At 37.0% G+C, this 14,331-nt stretch overlaps 1 protein-coding gene across 10 annotated transcripts in view; it reads left to right on the top strand.

Annotated features, from left to right (window-relative positions):
- USH2A (usherin) overlaps window positions 1–14,331 on the top strand; it is a 373,658-nt gene that overhangs the window by 306,485 nt on the left and 52,842 nt on the right. For all 10 annotated transcript variants that reach the window (XR_013181496.1, XM_077175908.1, XM_077175909.1 and 7 more), the window contains 3 exons: window positions 2,994–3,152; window positions 3,798–3,960; window positions 9,825–10,179. Coding sequence is in view for 9 of the 10 variants with exons in the window: in XM_077175908.1 (XP_077032023.1) it covers window positions 2,994–3,152; window positions 3,798–3,960; window positions 9,825–10,179 (677 nt within the window). In the remaining variant the exon portion in view is untranslated. The remainder of the gene's footprint in view (window positions 1–2,993; window positions 3,153–3,797; window positions 3,961–9,824; window positions 10,180–14,331) is intronic.

Raw genomic sequence — 14,331 nt, 5'->3', positions numbered from 1 at the left:
TATGGCAGGTTGTCATTGTGCTCATGGTAACTTTGACACCAAATAACAAAACTGCCATTTGCATTTAGGGTAAATTGGTTCACTTGTGCTTTTACGGTTCCTTTTATTCTGACATAAATTTATGAACTCTGGAACTAACCAAGTCGTGTGGTTTCCCAGATGACTTTAACAAATATGCCCATTTCATTTCCTTCAGTCATCAGAGCACACGAGGTAGTGGTTTCAGACTGGCTGCAGATGCTGAAGGCTGTTCTGAGCAAAAGGGGTTTTTTACAAGATTCTGTGTTGTAAAAGTATATATTACAATTTTTCAGATTAGGAAGTGATCCTTTGATCTTTATAGTCAATGAGTTTGATCAAAGTGTAGAAGGATTCCATTGGACTTTGGAATTCTTCAGGATGCTTATGTGATTTTATTTAAAATTTCATTTTCACTTCATGAGAATATTTTTTTCTCCTGAGCATATTTACTATTAGCATCATTCCTAATATAGTGCAAAATTTATCAGAATTTTAAGATTTTGTGTTTCAGGTGTGAGGTGGTGTTTTTTTAATAATGATATGGACTGAACACTGTCCAGCATTGTTGGATAGGTCATTTACTTTTAAATAGGTGTCCTTTGCTGCATACTGATGGCTGGATTCAGCTGTCCTTGTTTGTATTTAATCTTCCATGGGAAATCAAGCATTCTGAATAGTTTCAATTTCAACGGTTTCTAGTGATTTTTGCCTAGAATAAATGCCCTGATGAGATGCAAGAAACTGAATTATATCACTCTCATAAAGGAATGGGTTTTTCTAGCTGAAATGTCTGGTCAGTTTTCAGGACTGGAAAAGAAGGGGACCTTAACTAGGAGATTAAATAAATGTTTCTATTGGTGTGCTTCGTACCATTTCAAACTCTTTCAGATATTCTGTTGTATACTTTACAGACCCCCCAGTTATAGTGTGGAAATACTACTACTACTAATAATAGTAATAATAATTATTATTTGTCTTTAACAGTATATTTTTAATTACTGGAAAAATTTTACACTGCAAACTCAAGTGCACTCTTCTGGAGCATTTTGTCTTCCATATATCAGACAAAAAAATAATTTTCTTTGAGGCAAAACTAGTCTACCTCAAGATCACCTCTCAGAGGTTTACTCTGTACCATCGTCCTTGATTTAGAAAGTTGTACTTCTGTTATTCCATTCCCAATGATTATATCTTGGTATTTTTCTTGTAACTTTTACACTGAAGAAGGAAAGTTTTACAGAGGAATTTCTGCTTTTTTTGTCTCCTTTTCCCTTCACCTCTTCCAACAGTTCCTAACAACATCTTTGTTCTTCCTGTAAGCTGAGCAGTTGAATAAGATTGAAGTCATGGCTCTACTTCAGGGCTATTTTTCAGCTTTTTAGTGTAATGGCATTTTCTCTGTCTAGCATCTAGTCAGGCAGCTGAATGTTATTTCTTTGGGATTTTTATATTCTCTTTTTCTTATGAGAATTGTAAAAACATGGTGTTTCAAAGATTTTTCTGATCTTTCAAAGTACATCAGTTGTTCATAGTACCAGAACTAAACTTGAAATCTCTGATTTCTTGCAAACTTCTGTGCTTTAGTTATACATATTCACATACATACTTAGCTAAAAAAAACCCATCTAACAGATGCACAACAGTGGAAACAAAATGCTCTTTGTAGCTTCAGGGTAGTATCAAGTAGATGCTTTAACAGAAAAGGGCCAAAATTGTAATTAGGAGAACAAGCTGAGTTGTTTTCCAAAGTTAAAAAAGGAAAGAATCTCAAGGTCTGGACAAGTCTCAGAACTGCTCACAGGCATCTGGTCCTTGCTGCAGTCACAAAGACATCTCTGTGACATCTAAAGAAGGTGGTGTGTTCAAAGAGAAATGTGATTTTTCTGATCAGATATATCTTGACTCATCTCAGAAATGAACCTTGTCTGGTCTGTACTCTGTCCTTTCTTATGTGACTGCAGAATGAAGGAAACAGACTTAATACAAACTCTTCTTTGGTTGTTCTCTTTGTTTTATGAAACTGCTGCTGTCTGCACAGACCAGTCTACAGTGGACAAAAATTAAAAACCTACAGCCTATTTCCTAAAAATATATTACTGCTCAAGGGAACCAAAAATAAAAAAAAAAACCACTAACCAATCAAACAAAACTCTTAGAGATGTCATGTGGAAGAAGAAAAGAGAACATCCAGGAACATCTGCCTATTGTTCTAAAGGGATGGTATATGGCTTAGCTTGTTCTTCTGAAGGAACTGAGTTTTTCAGCTTTCAAGAAAACCGGAAAATTAAGAACTGACAGCATGGGGATAAGAATAGATGGGGAAAATGTTTGAATTCAAATACTAAAAAAATGAGAGGGGTTTTTTTTAACAAAAACTGAAGAATTTGGTTTTACATCATTTAAAATTATGTTTCTTGAATTCAAATACTAAAAAATGAAAGGGTTTTTTTAACAAAAACTGAAGAGTTTGTTTTTACATCATTTAAAATTATATGTTCCTTGGCTCAAGCTATCATATTGTACTCTACTGGTGAAGCAGGCTAAGAACCTACACTCAGCTACTGCTGTTGGGCTAAAAAGGCATAATTTGCCAAATGGTTGCAATTCACTTGTTTGATCATATGACTATTCAAACAGCAGTGCTTAGTAGCTGTTCCTCCTCCAAAATACATAAAAGCTGCTTGGTTCCAAGTCATAAGGTCGGTCTTCCCAGAAGTGGCAATTGCAAAACAGGCATTGACTGAATTGAATTTTGATTCTTACCTAAGAACCATAATGTCTGTCTTCCACTTACAATCTGCAGATGGATCTGGTTTATATTTAAATGATTGTAGTTTTCAAAGAAGCAGTAGGGAAAACCTCCAGAGGGGGCTTATGTTTAAAATTGCATGTGATGAATTGGCTCTTTGAAGTTGTCCTGCACTATTGTTAGTGTTTCAGATAATCACTGGTTCTTCTCTGTTTCACAACAGGGATATTCATTGTCAATGTGCCTTTGGAATACAACATCCTGCTAAATGCAAGCAGTCCCACTCTGCTGGTGAAGCCAGTAGGACGTGCACATTTTGCCTTTGTCGATGGCCTGGATCCCTACACCCTGTATGAGATAAGAGTACAAGCATGCCAGAGTGGTAAGGCAATTTAAAACACTCATCTGTGTGGCTGGAAGGGATTTTGCAGGTAGATGCAATTCTGAAAAACAGATGAAATTCTTTACTTTGGAGTCAAATGTTTACCTAGTAAAAAGAAGGCCTAGTACTGAATGAGGCATTAAATATTTCTCCATGTATCATGTGTGTACTTCACCATGTATCATGAATATAGCAAATGGAGGTTTAAAATATGTATTTTAGATTGTATGTGCCACTTTATTAAAAGCTCTTCATAAGCAGCTTAAAGATCTTTAAAAAAGGATGTACAGAACTGAATCAGTTCTGTAATCATTCACCGACAAGAAGTGGTGATCATAAAGACAGGAGAGAAGAGCCCAAAAATTAGAAATTCCCTGTCTTTGATGGAAATTTTCAAAAACCTATTGAGATAAGTATTTATAAAATGACAATTTTGAACCAATTTGCTCCTCATTCATACTGCTGAAAATCAGGAGTAATTCATCAGTAGAGTTGTGGTAATTTAAATGAGTATTTAACAATAAAACGAGGTGAAATGAGACGCCATTTCCACCAGCAGCTTCTTTACTGGACATTCATTTGCTTTTAATGTATTTTTGGTTGAGGAAAAAGCTCTTATCCCTACACAAATGTCTGTTTTTGTAGGTGGGTGTGGCGTGGGTGGTCAAACATATTCAAGAACTGCTGAAGCACCTCCCAGAGAACTGAGCCCACCTGTTGTTAAAGCAATTGGACCTGCACTCATAGAAGTGAAATGGGCACCACCCAGGAAACCAAATGGCATCATTACTAACTACTTTATCTACAGGTAAATGCCCTTATTACCTCAGATTCTTAGTGACACTTAACAGTTCCTTTCTTTATTCCTTGATTTTTTGGGAGGTGAAAAAAAGTGTAGAAGTATATTTGAAACAATATATATATTACTTTTCAAGTGCTAAGGTAAGAAGCTGATCCATGAATGGCCATGTTGGGAATAGGACCTCAAACAAGAATCATCTTCCTGAACTTCAAATGACAAAAAAGCATGTGAAAGTGCATTTTAAAAGTTCAAGGGAACAAAAAAAAAGTCTTAGAAAAAGTTTGTATGATAGATACTTGTACTGTGCTTACCACGACCACTAGGTACAAACTTCAATATTCTCTGACACACAGTTGAGAATTTTGTAGCGGAAAGAAGAGTAATCCACCAATTCTGAGACTTTCAAAAGCAGGAAAAGGTATCTAGGTTTCTAAAACGGATCAATTTTCCAAGATAAATTATGTTCCTATGTAAGTAATCTGGACAGTGATTATAGTGCATCTGTTTATGTACCTTGATGTTTGTATTCATCTGCCCGGTGTAGGTTGTTGACTAATGCATTCTCACTTGCTATGAGGAGTTTCCTAAGCCCTGTGTGAGGATTTTTCTGTACGGATAGCAGTGTTTAGGGCAGTATGAAACTAGCAGAGCACTGATCTCTGCTGTGCCTGTTGAGCCTTTGTTAAAAGCTCACTGGAGCGACCTTCTTGAATGGCTTCAGAAGTCAGAAATTATAAAACTCAAGCTATATATTTGAGAGGGATTTAAACTCTAAAGTTCCTGGGTTTTCCAAATCTTAAGTATGTGTGGCAAACACATGCTGGGCTGATTCTAGCCTCCCACAAAGAGTTTGGGACTTTTTTATTATATTAGAGGTGTGACTGAGAAGACAGGAAATCCAATTACCTTTTGGAATCCTCAGTGATAATTAATATAAGTTCATTCAAAGATGTTAGTGGTCTCTAAAAATTCCTGCTGTCTTGAAATACCCTTTTGTTTGCCTTTTTTTAATTGTCTGATCAAAATCCCAAGTCCCTCCCCTGCATAAAGAGGAATAAAGTGTATGTTATAGCCCAAGACATGTCTTCACTCTGTTGGTTTTGTAAATAAAGCTGATGATTACTGCTGCTATTCCATGGCAACCATAGAAAGGGAAAACAGGAAATATAATGCAGAAAGCCTGCTTCAGTGAAAAATACTGTAAATTGAATTTGACAGCATTTGATGGCATTTGATTATTCTAGTCACAGCCAAACAATGATATAAAGAGTAATATGAAACAGAATGTGTTACTGCCTAGCAGACTCAAAAGCAATAAACCTTCCTCCAATGTGACACAATCACTTCACAATCATAATTGTAGCCTGTTTGATACCTCTGAGTACAGCAGAAGGGCACTGACTGACATAGATACATTTTGTTTTTTATTTAAAGTGAAATGAAAATGGCGCACTGGGGCTCCAGATACAATCGGTATATTCACCTACATAGGCATGAATCACTTGGCAGTTATTTCAGCTGAAGTTTAAATGTGCTTAGACAACAACAATATCAAATCTTTCTCAGATAGCTGCAAAAAATCAGAAATGGGATGTAAGCACATAGTTCTTTTTCATTTTGTAGCCACACATGGCCTTACATTGTTATAGCAGCAAGACTGCAGTATTTCTATGGGAGGCTATGGAATGTAATTTCTTCTTCAGTATGTGCCTTTTCCTTACTGCATCACCACCAAAATAAATTCATTTAACTCAAAACCTGGAATGCTTGGGGACCTAGTGTGTGTGCAGATCTCTGCATTAAAGTGGCAGGTCTCATGCTTTCCTCTAGCATCATAAAACTTCTCCCAGTTTTACAGCCATTTTGCTAGAAACCAAAAAATTTAAATATTATTTTATGATAGAGGAGATGGTGATAGTTTCTTTCATTATTAAAGTGGCTTTAAACACAGATCTGAGGCTTTTAAACTTTTCTAACAAGGACCACAACTTAGAAGAGTTTGTGAATGAGAAAAGATCTGGTTCATGAGATAATCATATAATCTAGTTCTGTTCCACTTCATCATGACATAACATTGCTCTGCCAACCTCAGAAGTTGCTACTCTGAAAAAAAATATTATGAAAATAGATGATATATATATTTGTTGCTGCATTGTATTAAGTTGTAGGTCACATGAGCTAATGGTACTCCTCTCTGTTGATTAACAGGATGCACTGTATAGGAGGCACATGAGGTGGCCCTTACAGACATAAATGCCTATAAAGTTAGAACTATTTTGGTTGGTAACTTACTTAAGGGAGTGTCTGAATTTTTTTGTCAAACCATCTATGTCCTGCCCAATAACATAATATTATTTAGGGTATATTTGTGAGATTGAAACATAGCTCTCATTAGCTGAGCAGTTGTGCTGGTGAAAATGTAGCAGAAAAATCAGAAAGCAATTTAAGACAGAAGACATGTCTCAGTGGCTGTCGTGACTTGCAGTGGCGAGGCTTCCAGACTGAGTCTTTATGATTAATTCATTGCTTAATCGTATACCCTTAACCATGAGTTGTACCCAAGACAGCTTCCAAGGAACATATGTTACTGGATGGTTTAATGTAGGAATCCCTATGGATAGTCATGTCATTGAATACAAGAACTCCTGAAGGGTTTTATTTATACCTGTAATTGATCTAATACCCAATATAAACTAGTAAATTACATGCAATAACTTCAAATTCCCTCTGTTTTTTTTTTTTCATCAAAACTCATGTTTTTTAAAAAATACCCCAAATTATGAAAGCTCCATTAGTGTAGATTGGTTGAATACAAATGTAAGTAAGGTTTCTTTGTTTAATTAAATGTGAAACTGCAGAGGGGGAGCATTGCTAATGTTGCATTGTCCCCCCACATTTGACAGCATGATTCCCTGATTGTTTGAATTTTACCCTGAGACTTGTCAGCGTTCCTAAAAATAACTCACTGTTAAGGAAAGCAGCAGGCACTACTAAAACATGTAATTTAGTTGTACGGTGAAAGGTAAACATGTGAGGAATAATTCTGGTTTGACCCTGGAGACCTCGGGGATTCGCCGCTGCCGCGCACACTGGGAAGCCGAGGGGCGAGCGCTGCAGTCGGCGTTGCTGCAGCACAGCTCTGGAGTTATCTGTCACAAAGGAGATTATATCCTCCTTCTTGTGTCATCTGCCTCAGATTGGCACTGGGGCAGGGAGAATTTGCCCTTATAAAAATAACTATCTGAACATCTTCAAAATGAATGTAAGCAGCAAATCAGACTATGCAGATTAAGAGACAGCTTCCAGCTCCTGGAAATGTTATTCTCTCCTTTGCAGCTCATTGTACACAAGAAATATTTCCAGTTAAATGAGCAGCTGAATCTTAAATCTTAAAACGATTGAAATGATTACAGATTGTTCAACCACTTCTGTTCAAAGTTTATTCATACATGAAGATATTCTGGTTTGTAGCACTACAGATGGAACCATTTACCTAACCATAAGTTTCATTCATTAAATATTCAGCAGTAATAAGATCTAAATACTTAACCAAGCTACATTGTACAGCTTTGCCTGTGAATCAGCTTACAGTTGGTGGCATATTTGATCATTCAGTGTGAAAAAACTGTTTATCACAGAGTGTAGAATATTTATAAAACATAAATTTATGTATTTATTTGAGTCCCATACTGTTTGGTCAGCAAGACACATTAAATGTGACTTTCTTGCATTAAAATGTACTCGCTTTTCCCTTATTTACAGAGATTTTTTTAGACATGTTTTTGGGTACACAGAAAAAAGACTATATTTTTAGGTGCAGGAGAAAGATGTAGTAATGATTCACCTTTCAAAATTATATGTCTTGCATTACGTCAGTGAACAGCATCCAAGGGAGAGGTCTGCAGGAGGCTTAACTTGCCATTATAATAGTGCATGGGCAATTGTATCAAAAACTGTTGCTGGAATTTTGGAGACAATGGGAAATTTTGGACCCTGAATTTTACAGACATACCAAGAATTTCTAGGGAATCTTTCCTGCTTCTTCTATCTGCCAGTCTTTGCCCAGTTTTACCAACCAACCCTCAGTATCTTACAATTTGCTTATTTCACTATGACAGAGATATTGTACCTCAACACTCTTCTTTTTTTTAAAAAAAAATCACACTTTAACATATCCAGTGTTAAACATGACAGTCTCCATATAATCTGCTTATCACAGAATTCAGCAAAACTTACTCAGTTTCATATGAGAAAATAATGTCTTCGTTCCTGCCTTATATATGCATATACACAAAGGATGAATAAACAGCTGTGTACACACTTGCATTCATTATGTTATTCATATTTGCATGTTAATACCTGGGAATATATTATTACAAGCAGCTAAGATTATCAGTTTTTAAAAAATCAATGCTTTTTTATTATTACATTAATTCCTGGTTTGACCTAACAAGATAAAATCCAAGAGCATTCTTTGAAACACAGATTTTTCTCTTGCCAAATAAATGTTCTTTAACTTCTGGTGTGTGTGTAGTGATGATGACACCCAGTAGCCAGACAAACCAATTTTACTTCTGCAAATTTGCCCTACTTGCAATAAAAGTGGCAGATAATGTAATTTGGATTTTTGTTGTTGGCATGGAGGGTGAAAGTGCTTTTATGTTCTGCAAAAGCCAAGATTCCTGTGAAGAGTAGGGGAAATACTTAAATTCATGTGCAGTAAGCCCAACCATCACTGAGATTTATCACAGTGTTTAAATGTAACCAACTTAATTTCACACAAACATTTCTATGCCAAGTGAAAGAATTTATTTGATAACTCTGTTTTGAAGATGAGTACTCAGCTTATTAAAACTGCTGTAAATTATATAGAAGAAGGGGGCATATTACAAAGGGGCTGAGGATCATCTGTAATCTCCGGTGCTCAGAATAACACCAGGTCCAAGGCACGCATATCTGCAGTAGTAATGCTATATATATATACATGTATATGTAAGTGTGTGTCTATGTATACATATATGTACATATGCACAAAAAAAACCCCATTGTGCCAAAAACCAATAAAGTGAATTTTCTTCACGTATCTTAGGTTTGCATTTTTAAACAAAAACAGCATTGGAAAAAGATATGTTGTTTATTACAGAAAACATTATGTGTGATATTTTAATGAGGTTTGGTGGTGGAGCTGCAAATTTGGCTAAGTTTATGCACGATGGATTTCTTATTCAACTTGCAAGAAACAATGGGATATTTAGTGTGAGAAAACCAGATTTTGAAAGTTCACAGCTTTAGTTTTGAGGGAAAGATAGCATATTTATCCCTTATTCACTAGATTACATTTTTCTCCAGTAAAATGGTCACAAGTTTTCCATAAATGAGGGATTCTGAGGTGAGTACCTCAGTAAATAAACTGATTTTCAGAAATGCTGAAAACTTGCACCCATATTTCAATTTAAGTTATTGCTTAGCAAATAGAGATAGATTTAAAATTTCATGTTCTAAGTTCTGAAAGTTCTCATTTGTGGTATGTTCTATCCTAGAAGGACAACATACTGTTGTGTTGCTGCTCTGCTGCCCTGGACTGTGACAGCACAGTTGTTTGCCATGTTTTGTAGTATTCTTCTAGATAAAGGAGAATCATTGATTGCCTCAAAAATCTCTTCCTCGCTACTCAGAACCTAACACAAATTCAGGGAAATGCTTTTAAGAGGCAAAGATAGGTGGTCAGTTCTTTGTGCATGTGTAATGTACAGAAATAATTTCTGTATTTTTCTGAGATACAAGCTGAACTTGGAACTTTAGGATTAACTATTATGGGACTGCTGAAGCAGTTTTCTATTTTAAACACGCTGTTTTTGGTTTAATTCCAGACGTCCTGTGGGCAGTCAAGAAGAGCTGCTTTTGTTCATCTGGACTGAAGGACCTTTGGAATTCATTGATGCTTCTGATGCTCTCCAGCCTTTTACTCTCTATGAGTACCGTGCCAGGTCTCAGAATTCCGTGGGCTCTGTGGACAGCTTGTGGGCTTCCGCCCAGACTCTGGAAGCTTCCCCCTGGGGCATGGCAGCCCCCTGGGCACAAGCCACGAGCGCGTACTCGGTGCGGCTGAACTGGAGCCAGCCGCTCTCCCCCAACGGGGTCATCTCTCTCTACCGAGTGGTCTACCAGGAAAAACACAGCGACCCGACCTTCAGCAGCCCAGCTGTCACAGCACTCACAGTAATGGTAAGAACTGGGCCACAAAACCAGTTTTAAGATGTTTCACTCTGCTTTGATCTCTGTTGCATTTTAAAGTCTCCTTAACGCTGGTTAGAAAAGTGAGGTTTCCAATTACCTGTTGTTTTGTTGGCTTAAGTTTTGTGTTTGGCCCAATGCAGACTGAAACATTTCATGCTGATATTGGATTTCTGGTAGAGGCAAGTAGATTACTCAAAAGCATGGATATGTCATGTCTGGAGGAGTTAAGCACATGCATTTGTCAGCCTTGCTCTGAAAATACTGTCCTGAACTTTTTGTCTGACTGACAAAATAGTTTCACAGGACCTGCACAAAGAACAGCAATATCACTCCTCCTTGTATAGAATTAATTTTTTTTATTTCAGTTGGAATCATAAAGTGAATGAATTAATTAGTAATTACATAGTTCATATATGCAACCCATTTGCATGTTCTCCTCATAATTCATCAGTAATAAAAGCAGTTCTACTTTTATTTCCAATTCATGTACTTATATTGGAATGTTACTCTGCCCTGTTGATCTGTCTTTCCCTTCCCTTTCTTTTCCTGTTTCTATTCAGTATGTGAAAAGATAGATTTGGGAAAACACAATGTTTTGTAAACTGACTAACAACATTGTGTAAACCAGTGAGAGAAATGGTTGTGTTTTGTGCATTTACCACTGTTCCTCCCCCCAGTATATTGTATTCTAGTCTTTCTATAGCAAGACAGCCTATAAATGGTTGGACTGAACTGTTGTTTATTAGGACAGCTTTTGTACTTTGTTGTCTTCTGAAAAGAAATTTTAAAAGTTTAAGGAGGTTGTAATAAAGTTTGGTTTCCTCAGCACTGCCACCTCAAGTTCATAAACCTAGAATCTTCTTAGTCCATGGTAGTATTGAATAACACCACAAATCCCCTAAATTCTTTATTATCCCAATTTTGAAGTATGTGGTTGGCAGTTCAAGTAAGATCCCAAAAAGCTTTCTCTAGAATACCCAGTAGTAACCTTTGAGTAACTTCCTCAGCCAAATCTCCACATGACACAATGGAAGAAGTTTCCAGCTTGGTAATCTTACATACCCTTGATCATAGAGTTTCAGACCAGTTTCGTGTCTAATCCTAAATGGATTAATTTTGTAATATTTTTTTTTTTCTGAAAAGAAGAAGAGTTTCTGAACTGAGTTATAGGAATAATATACTTTTGCCTTCTGAAGCAGTTGCATTCACATTGCACAGCATGCCAGGCTTAAAAAAGTAGATTGGGATTATAAAGTTCAGTGGCATTTTGGTACTTAGCTCCCTTAACTTCTTGTAAGAAAAATTACCACCATCATAAATGTGATGAATCACCTAAGATTTTAAAACCAGCGCAAAGCCAGGGCTTCTCCTACTGCTCTGCTTCAGCAGCATGCAATGTGTTCTGAGCATCAGAATTGACCTGGCTGGTCATGCATTGCAATGTCTTCTAAGCCTGCCAACAACAACAGAAAATGTCCAAGATGGTTGTGCTGTGGGCAATAAAACCTACCAAAATGGTATTTTAAATAATGTTGCTACAGTGTGTTTCTTTAACAGCATCAGTTAAAAGCCTTTTAGATTAACAGGCTATTATTTACTGAATTAGTATTTTCCTGGCTCCAAAATCCTTATTTTCCCCAAACACTGTCCTGAATCAAAATGACTTTCTGGCAGCATATGTATAGCTGTTCTACTAGCATTGCAGCAAAACTGGCTTGTATGGTTTTTCTACTGTCCTTTGTCTTGAACATGGGTCAATTATGGTATTTGCTACCCCTTTTTATTTAAAATATTATACTACCCTTTGGGGACAAATCTTTTTGCACATCTGCTCCATCAGTTGCACTTACTTTAAACTGTTGCAGCTGCGTTAACTGAGTGAAATTGTTGCTGATTTATACCAAGGACCTGAGATCCTACCTCTTCTGAATATAGCAGAACAGCTAAAGCTTTGAATCAAAGATATTGACATAAAGTGCATGGAGTCATGTTATCAAAGATCTCTGCAGGAGGTTAGGTCAATTATCCCAGCAGGCAAAAACCTGGACAGCAACTTTCAAAGTTAGAAACACTTAAAAAATAGAATTTTATCATGAAATTGCTGATATACCCTTAACTTCAGCTTTGTGAGTGAGATACTTTAATTAAAATGTAGTTTTATTGAAGGGACTAGAATTCCAATGATTAAACTTCTGCCCCTTTAAAATATAGCCTTCATGGTACTAGGCTAAATCATTTAATCTCCTAAAGCATCTCTATTGGAGCTCCCTCATGGGATATGCCATTAGTCATTCTCTCTCACAAGCTTCCATGTTACAAGTAAGACTTAAAGTATTAAGAAAGCAATGAGTTTGGTCCTTTATTTAATCTGTTAGACTCCATTCTTATCCCATTAGATTATTCCAGGAAAAAAAACCCCAGTGCTAGAATCTCGGTGGCTGATCCCACCCTTGCGCTTGTTGGTTGCACCCTGGTTGCCTGCCCCAGGACATAAAGCTTGACCAAAACTTAGAGGAGAAATACAATCCTTGTGACACTGCAGAATACAAATCAAGCTTTTGCTAATGTCCCTGCAGACTGTTCTCATATAACAGCTTCATTTCCATCCATTTCAGAGACAAATGAGAAGCATCTTCTGGGTTTTCAAACAATTTAACAGACTTATCCCTATACTTGTCACTATGCTTCCCCAAATCCAACTGTTTACTCCCCATTAAGATATATTTGAGTTAATATGTGAAAGGTATGGCTGTCTGGTATCTTAACGCCATCACTGACCCCTTGAAATTTTACACTGCCTGTGGAGATAAAAATGAGAACTCAATTCTGAGAGCAAAAGCTGCTCCTCTGAAATGAAAGGAGGGTGTCCTGCACTGTTAGAAGCAGGTGACATACACATGAGCCATTTTGATTCTTCACAGTTAGGGAGCAGTGTCACCCATTTCCTTAGCTTGTTTGGCCAGGAGTGTAGTGACAGATGTTAGGTGACAGCAAGTTAAACTGACATTCTGGTTTATTTGCAGAGCAAAGTCAAGTCAAGACTGGTTACAGGAGCACAAGTGTCTCCCACAATGTCTTTGCAGTTCATTTTAACCCTCTAAAGCAGGAATCATTTTTAGTGTCTTGAGAGCGTTAACATGAGCGTGTTTATAGGGGAAGGGATTTTCAGAATGTTCTCATTTCCAGAAATCTGCATAAAGTGACTAGATTGTCAAAGCAAGCTTCTCACTCTTGTGAACTTTAGACTTAAGCTTGTGAACACAGAACCCAGAGCTGATTTCATTATAAAGCCAGTGAGTGCCTGCCAGATGTCATCAAAGCATCACAGCTCTTTAACTGCTGTATTCCAAATGTTGCTGTGAGGTAGAATTGTGGGTAGGTTTGGACATTTCTTGAAAGACATTTTATGGGTCTCTAATGCTGTTTTTCCCATGACAATTATATCAAGTGTTTGGTTGTTTATTAGGAGCAGGAGAATTCAAAGCCAGGAAGAGAATTAAAAAACCATAAAAATATGTAGCTGTTCGAAAACACTTGGAGAAAGAAAAGCATCCAGAGGGTTAAAAAGGAAAACTGCCTGTTATGGGCAGTGCCCACCTATCATTATTATTATTATTATTACTATTATGTAGAAGTAAGGTCTCAGTGTGCTAAATTCACCTCAGCCAAGTGTAGATCAAAGTACAACCTTCATTTTAGAGAATGCAAAAGATATAGGTATAAGCATTATAGGTCTTATTCCTGGGAAATCCTGCACCTGTGCACAGGTCTTCTCACAATGTGTTTTGCAATGTGAGGCACTCAGGCCAAACTTATCCTTAAAGGCTTTTTTTTAGCATAACCATGCCAGCTTGGGGTGAAAAAAATTAATACATCTCTTAGCTGCTATCACTGCCCCAGCAAAGCCTCTGGTTTGGATGCAGCTGTGCTAACAGTTGAGAACACATATTGGCTTCCCTTGCATTATTTGGGGAGATGGTATATAACTGCACTGGCCAAGCTTCTCTTGGCAGGTGCTGTGACGGGGAAATCTGTAGACATATTGCAGAATAGCAGTAGTAAAGACTTTGGTAGGAGGATGAAGCCTTGGCTAACATGATTGTGTTCTTATAAGCAGACAGAATTTTCATATCAAATAAA

This window comes from Agelaius phoeniceus, chromosome 3 (genome assembly GCF_051311805.1).
Source record: "Agelaius phoeniceus isolate bAgePho1 chromosome 3, bAgePho1.hap1, whole genome shotgun sequence".
Classification (NCBI taxonomy): domain Eukaryota; kingdom Metazoa; phylum Chordata; class Aves; order Passeriformes; family Icteridae; genus Agelaius; species Agelaius phoeniceus.
This window is presented reverse-complemented; position numbering and strand designations above follow the sequence as displayed.